The sequence below is a fragment of the Coloeus monedula genome (genome assembly GCF_965178545.1).
Source record: "Coloeus monedula genome assembly, chromosome: 34".
Taxonomy (NCBI): domain Eukaryota; kingdom Metazoa; phylum Chordata; class Aves; order Passeriformes; family Corvidae; genus Coloeus; species Coloeus monedula.
This window is the reverse complement of record NC_138814.1, coordinates 782,347-804,185: the sequence shown is the minus strand read 5'-3', so window position 1 is coordinate 804,185 and position 21,839 is coordinate 782,347. Positions and strand designations below refer to the sequence as shown.

The 21,839-nt window shown below is 62.6% G+C and overlaps 3 protein-coding genes across 6 annotated transcripts in view; 1 reads left to right on the top strand and 2 right to left on the bottom strand.

Moving 5' to 3' along the window:
- GYS1 (glycogen synthase 1) overlaps positions 1-6,405 on the bottom strand; it is a 44,940-nt gene extending 38,535 nt beyond the window's left edge. Inside the window, exons 1-3 of the mRNA XM_082299761.1 lie at positions 6,348-6,405; positions 5,171-5,288; positions 626-807 (exon numbers count right to left, since the gene is read on the bottom strand). Of these exons, the coding sequence (XP_082155887.1) occupies positions 626-807; positions 5,171-5,288 (300 nt within the window). The 5' untranslated portion in view covers positions 6,348-6,405. The remainder of the gene's footprint in view (positions 1-625; positions 808-5,170; positions 5,289-6,347) is intronic.
- On the top strand, positions 94-14,883 carry RUVBL2 (RuvB like AAA ATPase 2). 3 transcript variants are annotated; one of them, XM_082299764.1, is made up of 16 exons: positions 94-180; positions 6,366-6,464; positions 7,685-7,733; positions 8,064-8,119; positions 9,096-9,237; positions 9,482-9,611; positions 10,219-10,285; positions 10,388-10,494; positions 11,541-11,634; positions 11,712-11,835; positions 11,930-12,024; positions 12,684-12,802; positions 12,912-13,031; positions 13,329-13,458; positions 14,132-14,246; positions 14,783-14,883. In XM_082299764.1, exons 5-16 carry the CDS (start codon positions 9,108-9,110, stop codon positions 14,806-14,808), a joined length of 1,257 nt encoding a protein of 418 aa, XP_082155890.1. In that variant the 5' UTR covers positions 94-180; positions 6,366-6,464; positions 7,685-7,733; positions 8,064-8,119; positions 9,096-9,107; the 3' UTR covers positions 14,809-14,883. The 3 variants fall into 3 exon arrangements, with proteins under 3 accessions (XP_082155890.1, XP_082155889.1, XP_082155888.1); XM_082299763.1 differs by lacking the exons at positions 94-180; positions 6,366-6,464 and adding an exon at positions 6,519-6,566; XM_082299762.1 differs by lacking the exons at positions 94-180; positions 6,366-6,464 and adding an exon at positions 6,769-7,191.
- On the bottom strand, positions 14,884-21,441 carry PNKP (polynucleotide kinase 3'-phosphatase). 2 transcript variants are annotated; one of them, XM_082299765.1, is made up of 16 exons: positions 21,189-21,441; positions 20,770-20,816; positions 20,095-20,367; positions 19,313-19,392; positions 19,147-19,204; positions 18,603-18,710; positions 18,407-18,478; positions 17,898-17,946; positions 17,600-17,670; positions 17,165-17,257; positions 16,987-17,080; positions 16,281-16,342; positions 15,940-16,049; positions 15,721-15,808; positions 15,562-15,623; positions 14,884-15,066 (listed from the first exon to the last, which is right to left on the bottom strand). In XM_082299765.1, exons 1-16 carry the CDS (start codon positions 21,304-21,306, stop codon positions 14,937-14,939), a joined length of 1,515 nt encoding a protein of 504 aa, XP_082155891.1. In that variant the 5' UTR covers positions 21,307-21,441; the 3' UTR covers positions 14,884-14,936. The 2 variants fall into 2 exon arrangements, with proteins under 2 accessions (XP_082155891.1, XP_082155892.1); XM_082299766.1 differs by lacking the exons at positions 14,884-15,066; positions 15,562-15,623; positions 15,721-15,808 and having other exon boundaries at positions 16,048-16,149.
- Between the last annotated feature and the right edge of the window lie 398 nt (positions 21,442-21,839).

Genomic DNA, 21,839 nt, shown 5'->3' with positions numbered 1-21,839 from the left:
CCCAACCCCTGAGACCCCCGACCCCAAAACTCCCTCCCCGACCCCAAAACTCCCTCCCCGACCCCAAAACTCCCTCCCCGACCCCATAACTCCATCCCCGACCCCATAACCCCCCCCCAGGTGCCCCCCAGGTGCCCCCCGGTGCCCACCTTGCACCCCTGGGCGTTCATGGCACTGCAGGTACCCCCCAACCCCTGAGACCCCCGACCCCATAACTCCATCCCCGACCCCATAACCCCCCCCAGGTGCCCCCCAGGTGCCCCCAGATGCCCCCGGTGCCCACCCTGCACCCCTGGGCATTCATGGCATTCCAGATACCCCCCAACCCCTGAGACCCCCGACCCCAAAATCCCCTCCCCGACCCCATAACTCCATCCCTGACCCCATAACCCCCCCCCAGGTGCCCCCCAGGTGCCCCCCGGTGCCCACCTCGCACCCCTGGGCGTTCATGGCACTGTCGGTACCCCCCAACCCCTGAGACCCCCGACCCCATAACTCCATCCCCGACCCCATAACTCCATCCCTGACCCCATAACTCCATCCCCGACCCCATAACTCCATCCCTGACCCCATAACCCCCCCCAGGTGCTCCCCAGGTGCCCCCCAGGTGCCCCCCGGTGCCCACCTTGCAGCCCTGGGCGTTCATGGCTGCCAGGGTGCGGCGCAGGGCGGGCTGGGGGGGCTCCAGCAGCTCCACCTGGGTGCGGACGCTGCTCTCCACGTAGGGCCCCACCAGCACGTAGCTCTCGCCCCACTCGTCCGCCGTCACCCGCGCCTTGGTCTGCAGCACCGTGTAGATCCCCCCCACTGCCGGGGGTGGGCATGGGGTCAGGGGGACCCCAAATCCCAACCCTGGAACCCCGGGAACCCCCAAATCCCAACCCAGGAACCCCAAATCCCAACCCAGGAACCCTGGGAACCCCCAAATCCCAATCCTGGAACCCCCTGGATCAGCACCGTGTGGATCCCCCCACTGCCGGGGGGAGGGAATGGGGTCAGGGGGACCCCAAATCCCAACCCTGGACACCTGGGAACCCCCAAATCCCAACCCAGGAACCCCAAATCCCAACCCAGGAACCCTGGGAACCCCCAAATCCCAACCCAGGACCCCCGGGAACCCCCAAATCCCAACCAAGGAACCCTGGGAACCCCAAATCCCAATCCTGGAACCCCAAATCCCAACCCAGGAACCCCAAATCCCAACCCAGGACCCCCGGGAACCCCCAAATCCCAACCCTGGAACCCCGGGAACCCCAAATCCCAACCCAGGAACCCCGGGAACCCCAAATCCCAACCCTGGAACCCCCTGGATCAGCACCGTGTGGATCCCCACCACTGCCGGGGGCAGGGAATGGGGTCAGGGGGACCCCAAATCCCAATCCTGGAACCCTGGGAACCCCCAAATCCCAACCCTGGAACCCCGGGAACCCCAAATCCCAACCCAGGACCCCCGGGAACCCCCAAATCCCAATCCTGGAACCCCGGGAACCCCAAATCCCAACCCAGGACCCCCGGGAACCCCCAAATCCCAACCCAGGACCCCCGGGAACCCCAAATCCCAACCCTGGAACCCCCTGGATCAGCACCGTGTGGATCCCCCCCACTGCCGGGGGCAGGGAATGGGGTCAGGGGGACCCCAAATCCCAACCCTGGATACCCGGGAACCCAAAATCCCAACCCTGGACACCTGGGAACCCCCAAATCCCAACCCAGGAACCCCAAATCCCAACCCAGGAACCCTGGGAACCCCCAAATCCCAACCCAGGACCCCCGGGAACCCCCAAATCCCAACCAAGGAACCCTGGGAACCCCAAATCCCAATCCTGGAACCCCAAATCCCAACCCAGGAACCCCAAATCCCAACCCAGGACCCCCGGGAACCCCCAAATCCCAACCCTGGAACCCCGGGAACCCCAAATCCCAACCCAGGAACCCCAAATCCCAACCCAGGACCCCCCTGGATCAGCACCGTGTAGATCCCCACCACTGCCGGGGGCAGGGGAATGGGGTCAGGGGGAACCCAAATCCCAATCCTGGAACCCTGGGAACCCCAAATCCCAACCCTGGAACCCCGGGAACCCCCAAATCCCAACCCTGGAACCCCGGGAACCCCAAATCCCAACCCAGGACCCCCGGGAACCCCCAAATCCCAACCCAGGACCCCCGGGAACCCCAAATCCCAATCCTGGAACCCTGGGAACCCCAAATCCCAACCCAGGACCCCCCTGGATCAGCACCGTGTAGATCCCCACCACTGCCGGGGGTGGGTATGGGGTCAGGGGGACCCCAAATCCCAACCCTGGAAACCTGGGAACCCCAAATCCCAACCCAGGACCCCCGGGAACCCCCAAATCCCAACCCAGGACCCCCGGGAACCCCCAAATCCCAACCCAGGGATCCTAACCCTAACCCAAATCCCAACCCAGGACCCCCGGGAACCCCAAATCCCAACCCTGGAACCCCCTGGATCAGCACCGTGTGGATCCCCCCCACTGCCGGGGGCAGGGGAATGGGGTCAGGGGGACCCCAAATCCCAATCCTGGAACCCTGGGAACCCCAAATCCCAACCCAGCACCCTCAGGAACCCCGAAATCCCAACCCTGGAACCCCGGGAACCCCCAAATCCCAACCCTGGAACCCCGGGAACCCCAAATCCCAATCCTGGAACCCCAGGACCCCCAATCTTGGACCCCTGGGAACCCCCAAATCCCAACCCAGGACCCTCAGGAACCCCAAATCCCAACCCAGGATACCCGGGAACCCCCAAAATCCCAATCCTGGACCCCCAGGAACCCCCAAATCCCAACTCAGGACACCCAGGAACCCCCAAAACCCCTCCAGGACCCTCGGGAACCCCAAAAATCCCAATCCTGGACCCCCAGGAACCCCAAAATCCCTTCCAGGACCCCCCAAATCCCCTCCAGGACCCCCCAAAATCGCCCCTGGGGGGGGTGCCGCGGTGCATTGTGGGACACGAGGATGCTCTGGCATCCCATGATGCCCCGGGCGCCGCGGAGTTTCCCACAATGCCCCGCGGCAGGCGCTGGACCAGGCCGCGGAGTATCCCAGGATGCACCGGGGCAGGAAACGTCCCACAATGCACCGCGCGCGGGGGGGGTGATGATGCTTGGAGTTTCCCACAATGCACCGCGGCTGCCGTTAACCCCCGCTGGACCACGGCCCTCCCAAAAAAAACCCCCCAAAACCCCCAAAAACCTCCCAAATTCCCCCTCCAGCCCGAAAAGCATCATGGGATAGGTCAGGACACCCCTCCCCCCCTCATTGGGGAGATTTTGGGGGGTCCCGGGGGGGTTTGGGGGGGAGTCCCAGGGGTCTGGGAGGGGTCAGGAGGGGTCTGGGGGGGGACCAGGGGGGCTCAGGAGGGAATTTGGGGGGTCCCAGAGGCCCGGGGAGGGAATTGGGGGGGTCCTGGGGGGATTTTGGGGGATCCCAGGGGTCTGAGGAGGGAATTTGGGGGTTCCTGGGGGGGCTTAGGAGGGATTTTGGGGGGTCCCAGGGCTCTGGGGAGGGAATTTGGGGGTCTCAGGTGTCCCTGGGGGGGGATTTTGGGGGGTCCCAGGGCTCTGGGGGGATCCCAGGGGGGCTCAGGAGGGATTTTGGGGGGTCCCTCATGTCCCTGGGGTGGTCCCAGGGGTCTGGGGGGGGGATTTTGGGGGATCCTGGGGGGGCTCAGGAGGGATTTTGGGGGGTCCAGAGGGTCCGGGGAGGGATTTGGGGGGGTCCTGGGGGGATTTTGGGGTGTCTTGGGGGGGCTCAGGAGGGATTTTGGGGGGTTCTGGGGGGGATTTGGGGGGGGTCCCAGGGGTCTGGGGGGGAATTTGGGGGATCCTGGGGGGGTTTCGGGGGGTCCCAGGGATCTGGGAGGGGTCAGGAGGGGTCTGGGGGGGGACCAGGGGGGCTCAGGAGGGAATTTGGGGGGTCCCAGGGGTCCAGGGAGGGAATTGGGGGGGTCCTGGGGGGATTTTGGGGTGTCTTGGGGGGGCTCAGGAGAGATTTTGGGGGGTCCCAGGGGTCCCTTGGGGGGGATTTTGGGGGGTCCCCGATGTCCCTGGGGGGGTCCCAGGGGTCTCTGGGGGGGATTTTGGGGTGTCTTGGGGGGGCTCAGGAGGGATTTTGGGGGGTTCTGGGGGGATTTGGGGGGGGTCCCAGGGGTCTGGGGGGGATTTTGGGGGGTCCCAGGGGTCCCTGGGGGGGATTTTGGGGGGTCCTGGGGGTCTGGGGGGGATCTCAGAGGGTTCAGGGGGTCCCAGGAGGAATTTTGGGGAGGGGTCCCAGAGGTCAGGATGGGTTTTTGGGGGGGGGGGGGTCCCAGGATGCTCCTGGGGGTCCCAGCGGGAGGATTTGGGGGATTTTGGGTGGATTTTGGGGCAATTTTGGGGGATTTTGGGGGGATTTTGGGGCAATTCTGGGGGGATTTGGTGGTGATTTTGTTGGATTTTAGGAGATTTTGTTGGATTTTGCTGGATTTTGGTGGTGATTTTGTTGCATTTTGTCGGATTTGGTTGGTTTTGGTGCACGTTGTTGGATTTGGTAGATTTTGTTGGATTTGGTGCATTTTGGGGGGATTTTGGTGGGGATTTAGTTGGATTTTGGTTGAATTTCGTTGGATTTTGGGTGGATTTTGCTGGATTTTGGCGGTGATTTTGTTGGATTTGGTTGGATTTGGTGCATTTTGTTGGATTTGGGGGATTTTGGGTGGATTTGGTTGGATTTTGGGTAGATTTTGCTGGGTTTGAGGGATTTCAGGTGGATTTCATTGAATTTGGTTGAATTTTGTTGGATTTTGGGTAGATTTCGCTGGATTTTGGGTGGATTTTGCTGGATTTTGCTGGGTTTGAGGGATTTCAGGTGGATTTCGTTGAATTTGGTTGAATTTTGTTGGGTTTTGGGTGGATTTTTCTTGATTTTAGCGGTGATTTTGTTGGATTTTGGCGGATTTTGCTGGATCTGGGGGATTTTGGGCGGATTTCATTGAATTTGGTTGAATTTTGTTGGGTTTTGGGTGGATTTTTCTTGATTTTAGCGGTGATTTTGTTGGATTTTGGCGGATTTTGTTGGATTTTGGGTAGATTTCACTGGGTTTTGGGTGGATTTCGCTGGATTTTGGTGGATTTTGGTGGATCTGGGGGATTTTGGGGAGGGGTCTCACCCTTGTTGGCCACCTCCCAGGCCACCTCGAAGAGCACCACGTTGTCGGGGGCGCCGGGACCCCCCCAGTCCTCGAGGCCCGGCAGGGAGCTCACGGACACGCTGCGGGCCAGCGGCATCTGGGGGGGCGGGGGGACCCCAAATTGGGGGGGGGCGAGGTCACACAGAGGTCACAGCCCCCCCAAAACGGGGAGGGGGAGGGGGGATGGCAGGGGGTGCAGAGGAGCCCTGAAATTGGGGAGGGGGAGGGGGTGCCCAGAATTTGGGGTTGGAATTGGGGGGGGGGGCCCACACACAGGAGACCCCTCCCCCTCCCCCCCCTCAGACCCCCCTCCCCCAGAGGAGCCCCCCCACCCATGGGACCCCCCCCCCCAATGACCCCATAAACCCCCCCAAGCACCACCAGGACCCCCCCAGAACTCCCCAATGCCCCCCCAGGACCCCCCCCCCACCCATGGGACCACCAGGACCCCCCCAGGACCCCCCAATGCCCCCCCAGGACCTCCCCCCACCCATGGGACCACCAGGACCCCCCCAGGACCCCCCCCAATGACCCCATAACCCCCCCAAGCATCACCAGGACCCTCCCAGGACCCCCCCCCACCCATGGGACCCCCCCCCCAATGACCCCAGAACCCCCCCCAGGACCCCCCCTAATGCCCCCCAGGACCCCCCCCACCCATGCGACCACCAGGACCCCCCCAGGACCCCCCCTAATGCCCCCCCAGGACCCCCCCCCACCCATGGGACCACCAGGAACCCCCCAGGACCCCCCTCACCCCCCACTCTCATGGGACCCCCCCCCAAAAGCCCCCGCAGCCCCTCCCTCTCTCCCTTCCCAAACCCCCCTTTGGGACCCCCCCACCCATGGGTGCCCCCCCCGCTCACTCACCCCTCCCTCCAGGCCCCCCCCAAGACTCTCAGACCCCCCAGGACCCCCCCCCGGACCTCTGGGACCCCCCTGAGGACCCCCCCCAACTCACGGGACCCCCCCCAGGGGAGCCCCCCCCACCCTTCCAAACTTCTCCAGCACCACGAGGACCCCCCCGGGGACTCCCCCACCCCCATGGGACCCCCGGCCAAGGGGGGGGCCCTCCCCGTGGGGGGGTCCCGGGGGGGTCCCTTGGTCCGGGGGGGGGATTCCGGGGGGGTCCCTTTGGCCGCCCCCCCCCCCTCACCTCCCCGCGCTCCCGCAGCTGATCGCGGACTGACCCCTCCCGCCCCCCGTCCGCGCAGGCCACGCCCCCTCCCCCCGCCGCGGCCACGCCCCCCGGCGCTGATTGGTGGAGGCGGGGGTGAGAGGGGGGACGGGCGGGGGGAGCGGCACGTGGGGGGGAGAGGGGGGGCGGCTTAAAGGGGCAATGGCGCCTTAAAGGGGCAACGGGGGAGGACACCGAGTGCGTGTGGGGGGAGGGGAGGGAGGGGCTGTGGGGGGCTGGGTATGGGGCTGGGTGTGGGGCTCTGGGGGGGCGATGGGGCACGTTATGGGGTCGCTTGTGGGGCAGGCTGCGGTTACGGGCGTGGTTGTGGGGTAGTGTGGTGTCCATGGGGCGGGTTACGGAGGGTCTATGGGGCAGGTGATGGGGTGGATAGGGAGTCCTGGGCCGAGCTCTGGGGCAGTTGTGGCGCTCTGGGGTATCCGTAAGGCAGCTTACGGGGCTGGGAGGTGTCCGTGGGGCAGACTGGGGCCGTGGGTTGCTTATGGGGCTGGTTATGGGGCAGGTTATGGGGTCGTGGGGCAGGGCACGGGGCAGTTATGGAGCGGGTGTGGGGCATCTATGGGGCAGGTTAAGCGGAAGGTTCTGGGGCCGGTTTTGGGGTTCTGGGGCCGGTTTTGGGGCCGCCCTCCCCCCCCCCACAAGGGGCCCCCCGGCGGTGCTGGAGGACCGCGCACCATCGAGAGGCGCGGCCAGAGCGGCCGCTCCCGCCTTGGCCCCGCCCCTCCGGGCCCCTTGCGTCACTTCCGGCCGGGAGAGCGCGAGGGCAGCGCGGGAGCGAAGCGGCGCCGCCATGGCAACGGCGGTGGGGGAGGGGAAAGGGGGGCTCTGAGGGGGTTTGCGAGGGGTCTGAGGGGATGGGGGGCACCGGGGGAGCTCTGAGGGAGGCCCTGAGGGGGTTTGGGGGCTGCCGTGAGGGGACGGGGAGTCCCTGAGGTGATTCTGGGGGGGTAACGGGGGCGGTCCCTGAGGGGATCGGGGGAGAACGGAGGGAATGAGAGGGGTCCTGAAGAGCTGAGGGTGGTCCTTGGAGGGGTTGGGGGGTTCTGGAGCGGGATGAAGGTTCTGGGGGTGTCCCTGAGGGAGATTTGGAGTAGGGATGAGGGGAACTGGGGAGGTCCTGGGGGATGCGGGGGGTCTGAGTGGGGTTGGGGGGGAAGTCTGAGGGGAATTTGGAGGCCCAGGGAGGGCCTAAAAGGATTGGGGAGGGTCCCTGAGGATCTGGGGGTGCTGGGCTGAGGGGTGGAATTTAGGGGACCCCCCCGGGGTGACCCCAAACGCCCCCAATTCCCTCCCAGACCCCCAAAGTTCCGGAGGTTCGGGATGTCACGCGGATTGAGCGGATCGGTGAGACACAACCCTCTCGTTTTGGGGGGGGTCTCCCCTTTTTTGGGGATCCCCTCACCCCATTTTTGGGGTTCTATCTCGCTTTTGGGTGGTCCCCAGTAGGGTGGGGGGGTGTCCTTAAATATCCCACATTCCCATTCCCAGGCACCCTCTCCCACATCCAGGTGTGGGATTGGGTTTGGGTGACTCCCATGTCCCCCTAAAGCTGGGAAAACGGGGGACTCAGGAATTTGGGGGGGGGGGGGGGTCACTCCTGATTTTTGGGGGGATTGAGGGAGTCCCCAAAGTGGGGGGGACCCCTTTTAACCCCCTCCCCAATTCCCTTCCCAGGTGCCCACTCCCACATCCGCGGCCTGGGCTTGGACGATGCCCTGGAACCGCGACAGGTACCGGGATTGGGGACGGGGGGCTGGATTGGAGGGGGAGCTGAGCTCAGAGCTGGGGGTGAGGGTGATGGAAGAGCTGAGCAGGGAGAAGATGCAGGTGGGGTGAGCAGGGCAACCCCAAAACTGGGGTGAAGGACCCTGAAATTGGGGTGCAGATCGCAAAATTTGGGTGGGATCTGCCAAAACTTGGGAGAGACCCCACAACTGTGGGGGAAGACAATTGAGGGGCTGAGGAGGGAGAAGGTGCAGGTGGGATGCAGGAAGTGGGGCAAAAAATCTGGGGAGGAGAGCCTAAAATTGGGGGAGGGGGTAGCCTGAAATGAGGATGGGGAGCCTGAAATTTGGGGGAGAAAAGGGCGGGAAATGTGAGGGGGGAAAGGGGGGAAAGGTGAGGGGAGAAAAGGGAGGGAAACGTGAGGGGGGAAAGAGGGAGGGAAAGGTGAGGGGGGAAAAGGGAGGGAAACGTGAGGGGAGAAAAGAGAGGGAAAGGTGAGGGGAGAAAAGAGATAAATGTGAGGGAGAAAAGGGAGGGAAACGTGAGGGGGAAAAGGGAGGGAAAGGTGAGGGGGGAAAAGGGAGGGAAAGGTGAGGGGGGAAAAGGGAGGGAAAGGTGAGGGGGGAAAAGGGAGGGAAACGTGAGGGGAAAAGGGAGGGAAACGTGAGGGGAGAAAAGGGAGGGAAAGGTGAGGGGAGAAAAGGGAGGGAAAGGTGAGGGGAGAAAAGGGAGGGAAAGGTGAGGGGGGAAAAGGGAGGGAAACGTGAGGGGAAAAGGGAGGGAAACGTGAGGGGAGAAAAGGGAGGGAAAGGTGAGGGGAGAAAAGGGAGGGAAAGGTGAGGGGAGAAAAGGGAGGGAAAGGTGAGGGGAGAAAAGGGAGGGAAATGTGAGGGGAGAAAAGGGAGGGAATGGTGAGGGGAGAAAAGGGAGAGAATTGTGAGGGGGAAAAAGCCACCAAAATACCCCTCGGTACCCCCCCAGGTGTCTCAGGGCATGGTGGGGCAGTTGTCCGCCCGCCGCGCCGCCGGTGTCATCCTGGAGATGATCAAGGAAGGGAAAATCGCTGGACGCGCCGTGCTGATCGCCGGGCAGCCCGGAACCGGGAAAACGGCCATCGCCATGGGTGCGTCACCCCAAAAATCCCCAAATTCCCACCCAAAACGTCCTAAAAACCCTTCATCCTGATCCCTAGCTAGCCCAGCACTGGGAAAATCCCCCAGTGAAGTCACTCCTGACTCCTCCAACCTCTCTAAGCCCCCATAAATCCCCTCCGAACCCCTCAAATCCCCCTTGAACTCACCCCTGACCCCACCGACCCCCCGAAATCCCCCCAAAATTCCCCCCAAACCCCCCGTTTCTCCCCGCAGGGATGGCGCAGGCGCTGGGCCCCGACACGCCGTTCACGGCCATCGCCGGCAGCGAGATCTTTTCTCTGGAGATGTCGCGCACAGAGGCGCTGACCCAGGCCTTCCGCCGCTCCATCGGCGTCCGCATCAAGTACGGGGCCATTTCGGGCGGGGGTCTCGCCCCTTTCGGGGGTCCCACGCCACCTTTTGGGGTCCCCGTGTTTTGTTCTGTCTCTCCCGTTCTGTGTTTTCGTACCTGCTTTGAGGTTTGTTTCGTTTTCCCTCCCGGTTTCAGGGCGCTCCTCTCAAAACTGTGGGTTTTCCTTTCAGGTTTTGGGGTCTCCTTTCAAGTTTTGGGGTCTTCACCCCGATTTGGGGGTCGCTGGTTGCCTCGTTTTGGGGTCTCCACGCCGTATTTCGCATTTTTTACTCCTCATTTTCTTTTCCAGCTTAAGCTTCTTTGCGGTTTCTCCCCCTAATTTCACTCTCCCCACCAATCTTCCCCACAATTTTGGGGTCCCCCATCTTCATTTAGAGGATCTCTCACCACAATTTTGAGATCTCCAAAACCCCTTTCAATTCCAGGGTTTCCTCGCTCTGTTTTTTGCTTCCTACTCCCCATTTTCCTGTTCTGAGCTCAGCTTTATCTTTCCACCTTGATTTTGGGGTCCACCACCCCAATTTTTGGGGTCCCTTTCCAAATTTTGGGGTCCGCTCTCTCATTTTGGGGGTGTTTCCCCATTTTTTTTGCCTCACAGGGAGGAGACGGAGATCATCGAAGGGGAGGTGGTGGAGATCCAGATCGACCGCCCAGCCACCGGCACGGTGAGGGGGGGGGGACCCCAAAAACCCCTTTGGGCCCCCAAAATCCCCTCGGGGACCTCCCAGAATCGCGGGGACCCCCCCAAACCTTCCTCTTCCTCGCAGGGGACGAAGGTGGGGAAGCTGACGCTGAAGACGACGGAGATGGAAACCATTTACGATTTGGGGGCGAAGATGATCGAGGCTCTGAGCAAGGAGAAGGTGCAGGCAGGGTGAGTGGGGGTCCCCCAAAGTGGGGAGACCCCAAAATTTGAGGGACGGCCAGAAATTGGGGTGGGGACCCCAGAATTTGAGGGGGGAGGGCTGGATTTGAGGGGGAGCTGAGCTCAGAGCTGGGGGTGAGGGTGATGGAAGAGCTGAGCAGGGAGAAGATGCAGGTGGGGCGAGTGGGGGAACCCCAAAAGTGGGGTGAAGGACCCTGAAATTGGGGTGCAGATCCCAAAATTTGGGTGGGATCTGCCAAAACTTGGGGGAGACCCCAGGATTGTGGGGGGGGGGAGACAATGGAGGGGCTGAGGAGGGAGAAGGTGCAGGTGGGGTGCAGGAAGTGGGGTAAAAAATCTGGGGAGGAGAACCTAAAATTGGGGGAGGGGGTAGCCTGAAATGAGGATGGGGAGCCTGAAATTTGGGGGAGAAAAGGGCAGGAAACGTGAGGGGGGAAAGGGGGGAAAGGTGAGGGGGGAAAAGGGAGAGAAAGGTGAAGGGGGAAAAGGGAGGGAAAGGTGAGGGGGGAAAAGGGAGGGAAAGGTGAGGGGGGAAAAGGGAGGGAAAGGTGAGGGGGGAAAAGGGAGGGAAAGGTGAGGGGGGAAAAGGGAGGGAAAGGTGAAGGGAGAAAAGGGAGGGAAAGGTGAGGGGAAAAGGGAGGGAAAGATGAGGGGAGAAAAGGGAGGGAAAGGTGAGGGGAGAAAAGGGAGGGAAAGGTGAAGGGAGAAAAGGGAGGGAAAGGTGAGGGGAAAAGGGAGGGAAAGATGAGGGGAGAAAAGGGAGGGAAAGGTGAGGGGAGAAAAGGGAGGGAAAGGTGAAGGGAGAAAAGGGAGGGAAAGGTGAGGGGAAAAGGGAGGGAAAGATGAGGGGAGAAAAGGGAGGGAAAGGTGAGGGGAGAAAAGGGAGGGAAAGGTGAGGGGAGAAAAGGGAGGGAAAGGTGAAGGGAGAAAAGGGAGGGAAAGGTGAGGGGAAAAGGGAGGGAAAGATGAGGGGAGAAAAGGGAGGGAAAGGTGAGGAGGGAAAAAATACCAAAATACCCCGTTTCCTCCCCCAGGGACGTCATCACCATCGACAAGGCCACAGGGAAGATCTCAAAGCTGGGGCGCTCCTTCACCCGGGCACGGGACTACGATGCCATGGGGGCACAGGTGGGGTTTTTGAGGGGGGCTCTGGGGGGTGCAGGGAAGTTTGGGGTGTGCCTGACCCCCAAATTTTCCCTCCCCAGACGAAATTCGTGCAGTGCCCTGATGGGGAGCTGCAGAAGCGGCGCGAGGTCGTTCACACGGTGTCGCTGCACGAGATCGATGTCATCAACTCCCGCACCCAGGGCTTCCTCGCCTTGTTCTCGGGTACCCCCAGACCCTAAAAGTGCCCCCAAACCCCGCTAAAATCCCTTCCCGTCTCACCCAAACCACCCCTGACCCCCCCAAACTGCACATCCAGGTGACACAGGTGAGATCAAGCCAGAGGTGCGGGAGCAGATCAACGCCAAAGTGGCCGAGTGGCGCGAGGAGGGCAAGGCCGAGGTCATCCCTGGGGTGAGCTCTGATCCCAAAACCCCCCTGGGGACCCCCAAGTTCACTCTGGGATCCCAAAACCCCCCTGGGGACTCCCAAGTTCACCCTGGAACCCCCAAAACCCCCCTGGGGCCTCCCAGAAACCCGTCAGGGACCCCTGGACCCCCCCTATGACTGCCAAAACCCTACTAGAGATTTCCAAACTGCTCCCAAAACCCCCACAGCACCCTCTAAAACCCCATCAGAGATCCCAAAATCTCTTTGGGAGCCTCCCTGAGGCCTCCAAACCTTCCCCTGACCTCCAAAATCCTCCCCAGAGCAAGCAAAAACCCCTCTGGAGACCCAAACCTCACTTTTCCAAGGAAGCAGATGATAAATAAGATTAATTAGCTGCACCAGAACCACCCAAAAACCTCTCAGGGACCTCCAAAGTCCACTCCAGTCCCCCCAAAATCCCCCTGAGGACCCCCAAACCTCCCCTGGACCTACAAGACCCCTTCAGGAACCCCCCAAAATCCATCTCTCTGGGGAACCAGGTGACAAATCAGCTGAAGGAGCTGCACCGGGATCCCCCAAACCCTTTGGGAACCCCTGAAACCCCCTTGGGGATCACCAAGAGTCCCCCAGGACCCTCCCAAAACGCTCTCGCGGGTCACCAAGAGCCCTCCAAACCCTCCCAGGTGCTGTTCATCGATGAGGTTCACATGCTGGACATCGAGAGTTTCTCCTTCCTCAATCGGGCCCTGGAGAGCGACATGGCCCCGGTGCTGATCATGGCCACGAACCGCGGCATCACCAGGTACCTGAGCACACCTGGGCACCCCCAAACTTCACCTGAACCCCCCCAAACTTCACCTGAACCCCCCCAAACTTCACCTGAACCCCCCCAAACTTCACCTGTCCCTCAGGATCCGAGGCACTGCCCACCGCAGCCCCCACGGGCTCCCGTTGGATCTGCTGGACCGGCTGCTGATCATCGCCACGGCCCCGTACGGGGACAAGGAGACCCGGCAGATCCTCAAAATCCGGTGGGACACCCGAAAAATACAGCTGGGCACCCCAAAATGCTCCCTGACACAGCCCTAACCACACCCTGGCACACCTGTGCACCCCAAAAACCATCACCACAGCTCTATACGGGGGACTGGCACCCCCCAGTTGCGTACCTGGGTCCTCCCCCAGCCCCCTTGGGTGCTCCGTAACTCCTTCAGGGTACCCCATAACCCCCTCGGGGTGCCCCCAGGCCTCTTTTAGGGACCCCCTGCCCCCTTTTAGGGGATCCCTTGCCCATTTTGGGGTCCCCCCTGACTGGTTTCGGGGCGCAGGTGCGAGGAGGAGGACGTGGAGATGACGGAGGACGCGTACGCGGTGCTGACCCGCATCGGGCTGGAGACGTCGCTGCGCTACGCGATGCAGCTCATCACCGCCGCCAGCCTGGTGGCCAGGAAACGCAAGGTGGGCACCCCAAATCCCGAGGACACCCCAAAATTTAGGGGATGGGATCCCAAAACTGGGGTCAGGAGGTGGTGGGGTGGGACCCCAAATGGGGGTGGGGGGGCGCAACATCGTGGGGCCTGGACATGAGGTGCTGAGGGAGTCTGGGGGGACTGGGGTGGGGGGGTCAGTGGGGATTTGGGGTGCTCCTGAGAGTTTGGGGTCATACGTGAGCTTTGGGAAAAGGGCAGGAAATGGGCAGGAAAGGTGAGGGGGGAAAAGGGCGGGAAACGTGAGGGGGAAAAGGGCGGGAAACGTGAGGGGGGGAAAAGGGCGGGAAACGTGAGGGGGGAAAAGGGCGGGAAACGTGAGGGGGGAAAAGGGCGGGAAACGTGAGGGGGGGGAAAAGGGCGGGAAACGTGAGGGGGGGAAAAGGGCGGGAAACGTGAGGGGGAAAAGGGAGGGAAAGGTGAGGGGAGAAAAGGGCGGGAAAGGTGAGGGGGGGAAAAGGGCGGGAAAGGTGAGGGGGGGAAAAGGGCGGGAAAGGTGAGGGGGGGAAAAGGGCGGGAAAGGTGAGGGGAGAAAAGGGCGGGAAATGTGAGGAAGCAAAAGAACAGGAAATAGGAAAAAAGAGTGGAAAATACGAGGTGAAATATTTTGGGATCCCTCCCTCCTGACGTTTGTGCCCCGCCAGGGCGCGGAGGTGGGGGTGGAGGACATCAAACGCGTTTATTCCCTGTTCCTGGACGAGTCGCGCTCCACCCAGTACATGAGGGAGTACCAGGAGGCCTTTCTGTTCAACGAGCTCCGTGAGCACCCGGGGGGCACCTGGGGACACCGGGGTGGGAACAGGGTGGGTGACACTGGGGACATGGGGCAAAACGGAGGAGGAGCGGGAGGCGTAAAAATTGGGCAAAATTAGGATCAACGGCCAAAACTTGGGGGATGTAGGGTAGAAATGGAAGAAATGAAGGAGAAAGGAAGAGAATTGGGCAAAATAGCAGGAAAAAAAAAAGGTAAAAATGGATGGAATTTGGTAAAAACAGGACAAAAGGGGCAAAAATGGAAGAAGTAGAAGACAAAATGTGCCAAATGGAGAAAAATGTGAGAAATGTGGTTAAAAATGGGGAAATTGGGTAAACGAGGGAGAGAAAAAAAAACAGAAATGAAGGAATTTGGACAAAAATAAGTGGAAATGGGATGGACATTGGGTAAAACTGGGAGAAAACAGATAAAAATGAAAAAAAATCGGGGCAGAAATGGGGGCGAAGGGGTAAACTGGGGGGGGGGGACTTGGGGACACTGGGGGGTCCCTGATGCAGCCCCTCCCCCCTTCTCTCCACAGAGAGCGAATCCATGGAAACACCGTGACCCCTGCCCCTCCCCCACTCACCTCTCCCCCCCTTTGTACAATAAATCTGGTTTGGAGCCAAAAATTCCCAAAAATTGCCAAAATTTGGGAGAGGGGCAGTGCCTTTATTGGGGGTTCAAGGGGGGCTTCATCCATCGCTGAACTGGAAGAAGAGGTGTTGGCGTTGGGGGTCTGGGGGGTCCCCGAAATGAGGCACAAAAGGGATCTGGAGGATTTGGGAGAAGCCTTCGGAGAGGTCAGGGGCCACAAAGTGTTTTCTGAGGGGGAAGAAATGGGGAAAGATCGCACAGAATCGGGTAAAGTGGGGGGGAAAATAGCTCTGAATAGGGAAAAACCCAGCAAAAATGGGGCAAACCCACCCAAGATAAGGAGAAGTGAGAGGAGAAAAGGGAAAAGCTGACCCAAAATGGGGAACAGAACAGGGAAGAAATCCTCCCAAAATGGGAAAAGAGGCAAAAATAGAGAAAATTGAATAAAAAAAAAGTAATGGGGTTAAATAATGGAGAAAGGGCAAAAAGCCCCAAACCAGCCCCAAATTCCCCCAAGCCCCCCAAAGCCTCTTTAAACCATCCCTACAAAGCTCCCAGAACGCCTCAGATGCCCCAAAATCCCCCCAGAGCCCTTTTAGATCCTGCCCAGGGATTCCCCAAAATGCCACAGATCCCCCAGAATTCTCCCTGGGCCCCCCCAGCCGCATCCAAACCCCTTCAGCCCCCCCAAAACCCTCCCGGCGCCCCCCAGTCCCCCCTCACTTGTAGCTGAACAGAACAGCGTCGGTGACGGGGACGTGGCCGCTCTGCGTCATATCCCGGAACTTTTTGGGGCGAAAACCCAAAGAAAGGGGTTCAGGGGGTGCTGAGGGTTCACCCGGAACCCCTCAGGAGGAGGACCCCCCTCAGACCCCTCCTCACCCTGCAGTTGTGCCGCGCCTGCTCCAGACTCGCCGTGAACTGGAGGCACCGACACGGCACCGCGGCCTCCCGGGCACAGGACACGAACCTGGGAGGGACAGGGCGGGTCAGGATGTCCCCAAAACAAAGGACGTAGGGCTCAAAACCCCAGGAGAGGGGTCGCAAGGGCTGGGGGGGGGGGGAAGCAGTTCCCAGTGCCCTCCCAGTTCCCAGACTGGCCTTTGCCGCGATTCAGGGTCAGGGTTGGTGTTGTCGACGACGACAGGGCGGCCGCGAGCCAGGGCGGCCGAGCAGGCGGAGACACAGCGCTGCCACGAGCCCAGAGTGTCCTGGGGGTCACCACGGGTCAGGGGGTGCCACAGGGGTCACCCTGGGCCAGGGCGGCTGAACAGGGGGGGGGACACAGCGTGGCCACGAGCCCAGAGTGTCCTGGGGGTCACCACGGGTCAGGGGGTGCCACAGGGGTCACCCTGGGCCAGGGCGGCTGAACAGGGGGGGGACACAGCGTGGCCATGAGTGCAGAGCGTCCTGGGGGGGTCACACGGGCGTCGGGAACTCACTCTGTTAACGTATTCATATCCTGCCGGGATCAGGTGTCGCTTCACGAAGGTGGATTTGCCGGCTGAGGGGAAAGACTTTCCTTTTTCCTCTCACATTTCTCACAGTTTTGCCCAGTTTCCAACTCCTTTTTCCCCCCTCACGTTTCCCGCATCTTTCTTCTCACATTTCCCCTTTTATCCCTCACGCTTCCCGCCCTTTTCCCCCCTCACGTTTCCCACATCTTTCACATTTCCCCTCTTATCCCTCACCTTTCCCTCTTCTCCCCTCAAGTTTCCCTCTTTTCTCCCCTCACGTTTCCCTCCCTTTTCTCCCCTCACGTTTCCCTCCCTTTTCTCCCCTCACGTTTCCCGCCTTTTCCCCCCTCACCTTTCCCACATCTTTCACATTTCCCCTTATCCCTCATGCTTCCCTCCCTTTTCTCCCCTCACCTTTCCCCTTTTCTCCCCTCACCTTTCCCTCCCTTTTCTCCCCTCACCTTTCCCTCCCTTTTCCCCCTCACGTTTCCCTCCCTTTTCCCCCCTCACCTTTCCCTCCCTTTTCCCCCCTCACCTTTCCCTCCCATTTCCCCCCTCACCTTTCCCTCCCTTTTCTCCCATCACGTTTCCTGCCATTTTTTCCCCCTTTTTTCTTTCCCTCCTCCCCCATTAGCGATCAGAAGTTGGGGTCAGTGGTCAGCGTAGGGCTCAGAGATCAGTGCCCGCTCACCCCCGGGGAAGCCGACGGTCAGCAGCACCTCGGGCTTGTCCGACACCAGCTCAGCCTTGGAGGGTTCCGGGGCGGCTTTGGGGTCCCGGTGGCGCTGGGGACAAAGGTCAGCATTGGGGACAGGCTCAGGGGGTGCTCTTGGGGCCAGTGGTCATTCATGGGGTCAGTGGTCACTCACGGGGTCGAAGGCCGGGAGATCAAAGGGCGCCGGGGCCCAGCCCAGGAACTTTTCCTCAGGAGTCAGGAACCGCAGCCCCGCGTTGAGAGCGAACTGGGAACACTGGGGTCAACTGGGGGCCACTGGGGGGTAAACGGGAGGGACTGGGGGGGTGAACTGGGGGCACTGGGGGGTAAACGGGAGGGACTGGGGGGGTGAACTGGGGGCACTGGGGTCAACTGGGTACACTGAGGGAACAATGGAAGAGCGGGACCTGGGGCTGTGGGGGCACTGGGAGGGACTGGGGGCACAGGAGATCCCAGGGTCATGAACTGGGGGGACTGGGAGAGGCACAGTGTGGGGCTGCAGGGATTTGGGGGTGTCAGAGGGATCCCCAGGGATTTTGGAGGGTCCCAGGGGATTGAGGGGTCCCCAGGCAGGTTTTGGGGTCCCCACCAATCGATCGCTGCAGGAGAAATCCTTTTTCTTCCGCCCCGGGGCCCAGTTCGGGGGGCGTCCAGCGGCGTCTGGGGGCAAATGAGAGAGTGAGGGAGAGGCTGGGACCCCCTCCCAGGACCCCCAAAACCCACCCAGAGCCCCAAACTCCCCCCAGGACCTCCCCTGAACCCCCAAACACCCCAAGGACCCCCCTAAATACCCCCCAAGACCACGCCAATGCCACTCCAGTGTCCCCAAAAGCCCCCTGTGACACCCCCCAGGACCCCCAGAACCTCCCCAGGACCCCTGTGCTCACCCCCCACGTAGAGACTGTCGGGCACCGACACCGTCACGTCCCCGTTTGCCTGCGGGACCCAAACCAGTTCACACCAGTTCACACCAGTGACCCCTCTGACATCCCCCAGCACCCACCCACTGCCCTCCCGCAGCTCCCAGTACCCTTCCAGTGCCCCCCAGCGCCTCCCCACTGTCCCCACTCTGTTCCCAACACCCTCCTCGTGACCCCCCAACACTTCCCAGTGCCCCCAGTACCTCCCAGTCCTCTTCCAGTCCCCGCCAATCCCATCCTAACCCCCCCAACCCCTCCCAGTGGCCCTTCCCAGTCCCCCCCAGTTTTCCCCACCAGTTCCCAGTCCTTCCCAATCCCCTCCCAGTTCTCCCCAGTACCTTCCAGTCCTCTTCTAATCCCATCCTAACCCCCCCAATCCCTCCCAGTGGCCCTTCCCAGTTCCCCCCAGCCTTCCCTAATCCCTCCCAGCCTTCCCAATCACCTCCCAGTCCTTCCCAGTCCCCTCCCAGTCCCACCTTCTCGCACAGGTGTTCCCACATCCCCAGCACTGGTTTCCTGTAGATCCCTGGCCCTGTCGCCACCAGCACCTGAATTGAAGGGGGGGTCAGTCCCTGGAGTTTTGGGGGTTCCCAAAACCCCTGGAAGAGGGGCAGGGGAGGGACCCCTGAGTTTTGGGGGGTTCCTGGAGGGGTTTTGGGGCTTCTCCCGCACCTGCAGGGCCACCCTGAGGTGCTCCATCACCGCCTCCACCTTGGCCTGGAACAGCTCCGGGCGCAGCCGGCCCCGGGAGATCCCCAGCTGGTTGGTGAACACCACGAGCTGGGGGGGCAAGAAACGGGGTTTGGGGGGGTCTCTGGGGGGTTTGAGGGGTCCCTGGGGGGGTTTGAGGGGTCCCTGGGGGGGTTTGAGGGGGGCTGGAGGGGGTTCAGCGGGGTTTGGGGGAGCCCTGAGTGGGCTGAGGAGGATTGGGGGGATCTGGAGGGCTTGGGGAAGCATCGGGGGGCTCAGCGGGGGGATTTGAGGGGGGTCTCGGGAGAGGTTTGGGGAGGACCCCAAGAGATTAGGGGGGTTTGGGGAGGGGTTTGGAAGGTACTGAGAGGTCTGAGGTGGGAGAAAGTGGAGTTTGGGGGGGGCTTTGAGAGGTTTGGGGGGAGACCTGAGCGGTTTGGGGTGGCTTGGAGTGAACTGGGGGGGGTCCTCAAGATTTGGGGGTCTCCGAGGGGCTCCAGGGTGGGATTTTGGGGAGGGCTCTCACCTTATACCCCTCACTCTGCAGCTGCTTCAGCTTCTTGGGGACCTCAGGATACAAAATCCTGGAGGGAGGAGGTGAGGAAACAAAATACAAACTGAGGGGGACCCCAAAAACGGACACGAGACCCCCCCAAAACCCCTTGTGCCCCCCAAAACCGCCCCCTCCTCACCTCCAGTCGTCGGGGCTGGTGGGAAACACCTTCCCCGAGCGGGTGGTGATGAGGGTCCCGTCCAGGTCAAACCCGGCGATCTGGGGGGGTCCCCAAAAAAAGGAGGGGTCAGGGACCCCCCAGGACCCCCAAATCCCACCCAATTGTCCCACAGGGGAACTGGGGGGTGTTCACCCACGTGAAGGGGTTGTTTGGGGGTCTTTGGGGGGAAAAGGGGGTCTGGGGTGGGGTTTGGGGGTGCTGGGAAGGGATTTGGGGGGGGTCTGAGTGGGTTGAGGGGTCTCGGGGTGGGACTTGGGGTGCTGGGGTGGGGTTTGAGGCGGGTCTGAGTGGGTTGAGGGGTCTCGGGGTGGGATTTGGGGGTGCTGGGGTGGGATTTGGGGGGGGTCTGAGTGGGTTGAGGGGTGCTGGGGTGGGATTTGGGGGGGTCTGAGTGGGTCTCGGGGTCTCGGGGTGGGATTTGGGGTGCTGGGGTGGGGTTCGAGGGGGTCTGGGGTGGGGTTTGAGGGGGGTCTGAGTGGGTTGAGGGGTCTCAGGTGGGATTTGGGGGTGCTGGGGTGGGATTTGAGGGGGGTCTGAGTGGGTTGAGGGGTCTCAGGTGGGATTTGGGGGTGCTGGGAAGGGATTTGGGGGTCTGGGGTGGGATTTGAGGACACCTGGGAGTATCTGAGGGGTTCTGGGGGAAAAAGGGAGGCTGGGGTTGGGTCTGGGGGTGCCCCTGGGGAGTCCCCAAGGTGGGAGGGGGCACAGGACCCCCCAATCCCTCCCCAAGCCCCCCGTACCTTGGTGCTGGGCCGGACCCCCGGGGCGGTGAAGACGAGGAGGGCTCCGAGCTTCTCCCACCCCCCCCGGGAGGGGCTGGGGGGGGCTCTGCGGGCCGGGGGGGCCTCCTCGGGGGGGCTGGGGGGGCGTTTTTTGGGGCGGGGGGACCCCTCGAAGTGCAGGACCAGGGGGTACCTCCCGTTCACCAGCAGCAGCGTCTGCCCGGCCCCGAGGGTCCCGCGGCCCCCCCGGCCCAGCACGGACCCCCCCACCGAGCTGGGGTTCACCCCGCGCTGGGGGGGTGCGAGGGGAGTCAGGGGGGAGCCCCCTCCCCAAAATAACCCCCAGGACCCCCCAAATCCCAGCAGGATCCCCCCCAGCACCGCGGCTCGCTCCACACCAGGGGGACCAAACCCGCTCAAAATGACCCCAAACCCCCCCAGATTGCTCGGAGACCCCCCCGGGGGTCCCCCACGCTCCCCAAAAGGACCCCCAGAACCCCCCAGGGACCCCCAAATCACCCCCAAAACCTCTCAGGGTCCCCCATCAAATCCCCCCCCCAGGACCCCTTTAACCACCCCAAAACACCCCCAGTGTCCCCCTGAACCCCCCCAGACCCTCCAAAACCCCCCCAGACCCTTCCAGGACCCCCTCAGACCCCCCAAAACCCCCCGGGACCCCCCAAGCCCCCCCACCTGTGTGACCTGGGCGGTGCCCTCGGCGTAGTTGGCCACGATCTCCACTGTGGGGAGGGGTCAGATTTGGGGACCCCCGGGCCCCCCAAAAATCCGGGCTGGGGAGGGGGAGGGGACCCACAGAGGTGTCCCCAGAGCTGGGGGTGGGGCTTGGGGGGGATCCCGGGGGGGATTTGGGGGATCCCGAGGGGGATTTGGGGAGTCCGGGGGGGAAATTTGGGGAGGTTTCCTTAACCCAGGGGTGGGTGGGGGGTCCCGGGATTGAACCGGGGGGGGGTTGGGGGTGACCCGGAGGGTCCCGGTTCCGCCGGGTGTCCCAGAACCGAGGCCGAGAGGGGTCTGGGGGTGTGCCGGTGGGTCTGGGGGCTCTGCGGGTTGGCGGGGGGTGATGTCGGTGTCCCGGTGGTCCCCGCACCCACCCTGCTGCCGGGAGCACTTGCGGTCCGTGACGCCGGTGAGCGGACCCCGGCCCAGCACCACGGGCTGCCCGTCGGGCAGCGGCACCGGCCCGGCGAGGCCGCGCAGCTCGGCCCGCATCGCGACGGGACCGACCAGAAACGGAGCCGGAACGAGCACCGGGGCCGGGATCCGATCCCGTCCCGCCGCCGCCGCCGCCGCTGCTCCCGGCTCTGCCCGCCCCCGCCTGCCGCCGTGACGTCACTTCCGGCGCACAACCCCGCCCCGATCGTTTCGTTCCCGCCTTTTTTGACCTTGGCCGAGCCGGGTTGAAGCCCCGCCCCCTCTGCCCTTAGCCCCGCCCCCAGCGCGCAAACCACGCCTCTTCCGGGCGCCTGCAAGGTGACTTCCGGTCGTGCTACGCCGCCGCTTCCGGTGGGTTGAGTGCCACCGCGCCCCCTGGCGGTGGAGGCGGGTCCGGTCCTCCGAGGGTGGGGGGGGAACTGGGAAGGACTGGGAGAGGCTGGGGGGGGGCACTGGGAGGGACTGAGGGGGCACTGGTGATGACCACGAGGGGCTCAGAGGGTACTGGGAGGGACTGGAGGAGACTGGGAGAGGTGTGGGACAGACTGCAGCAGGAAGTGGGGAAAGACTAGAGGGGCACTGGGAGGGCA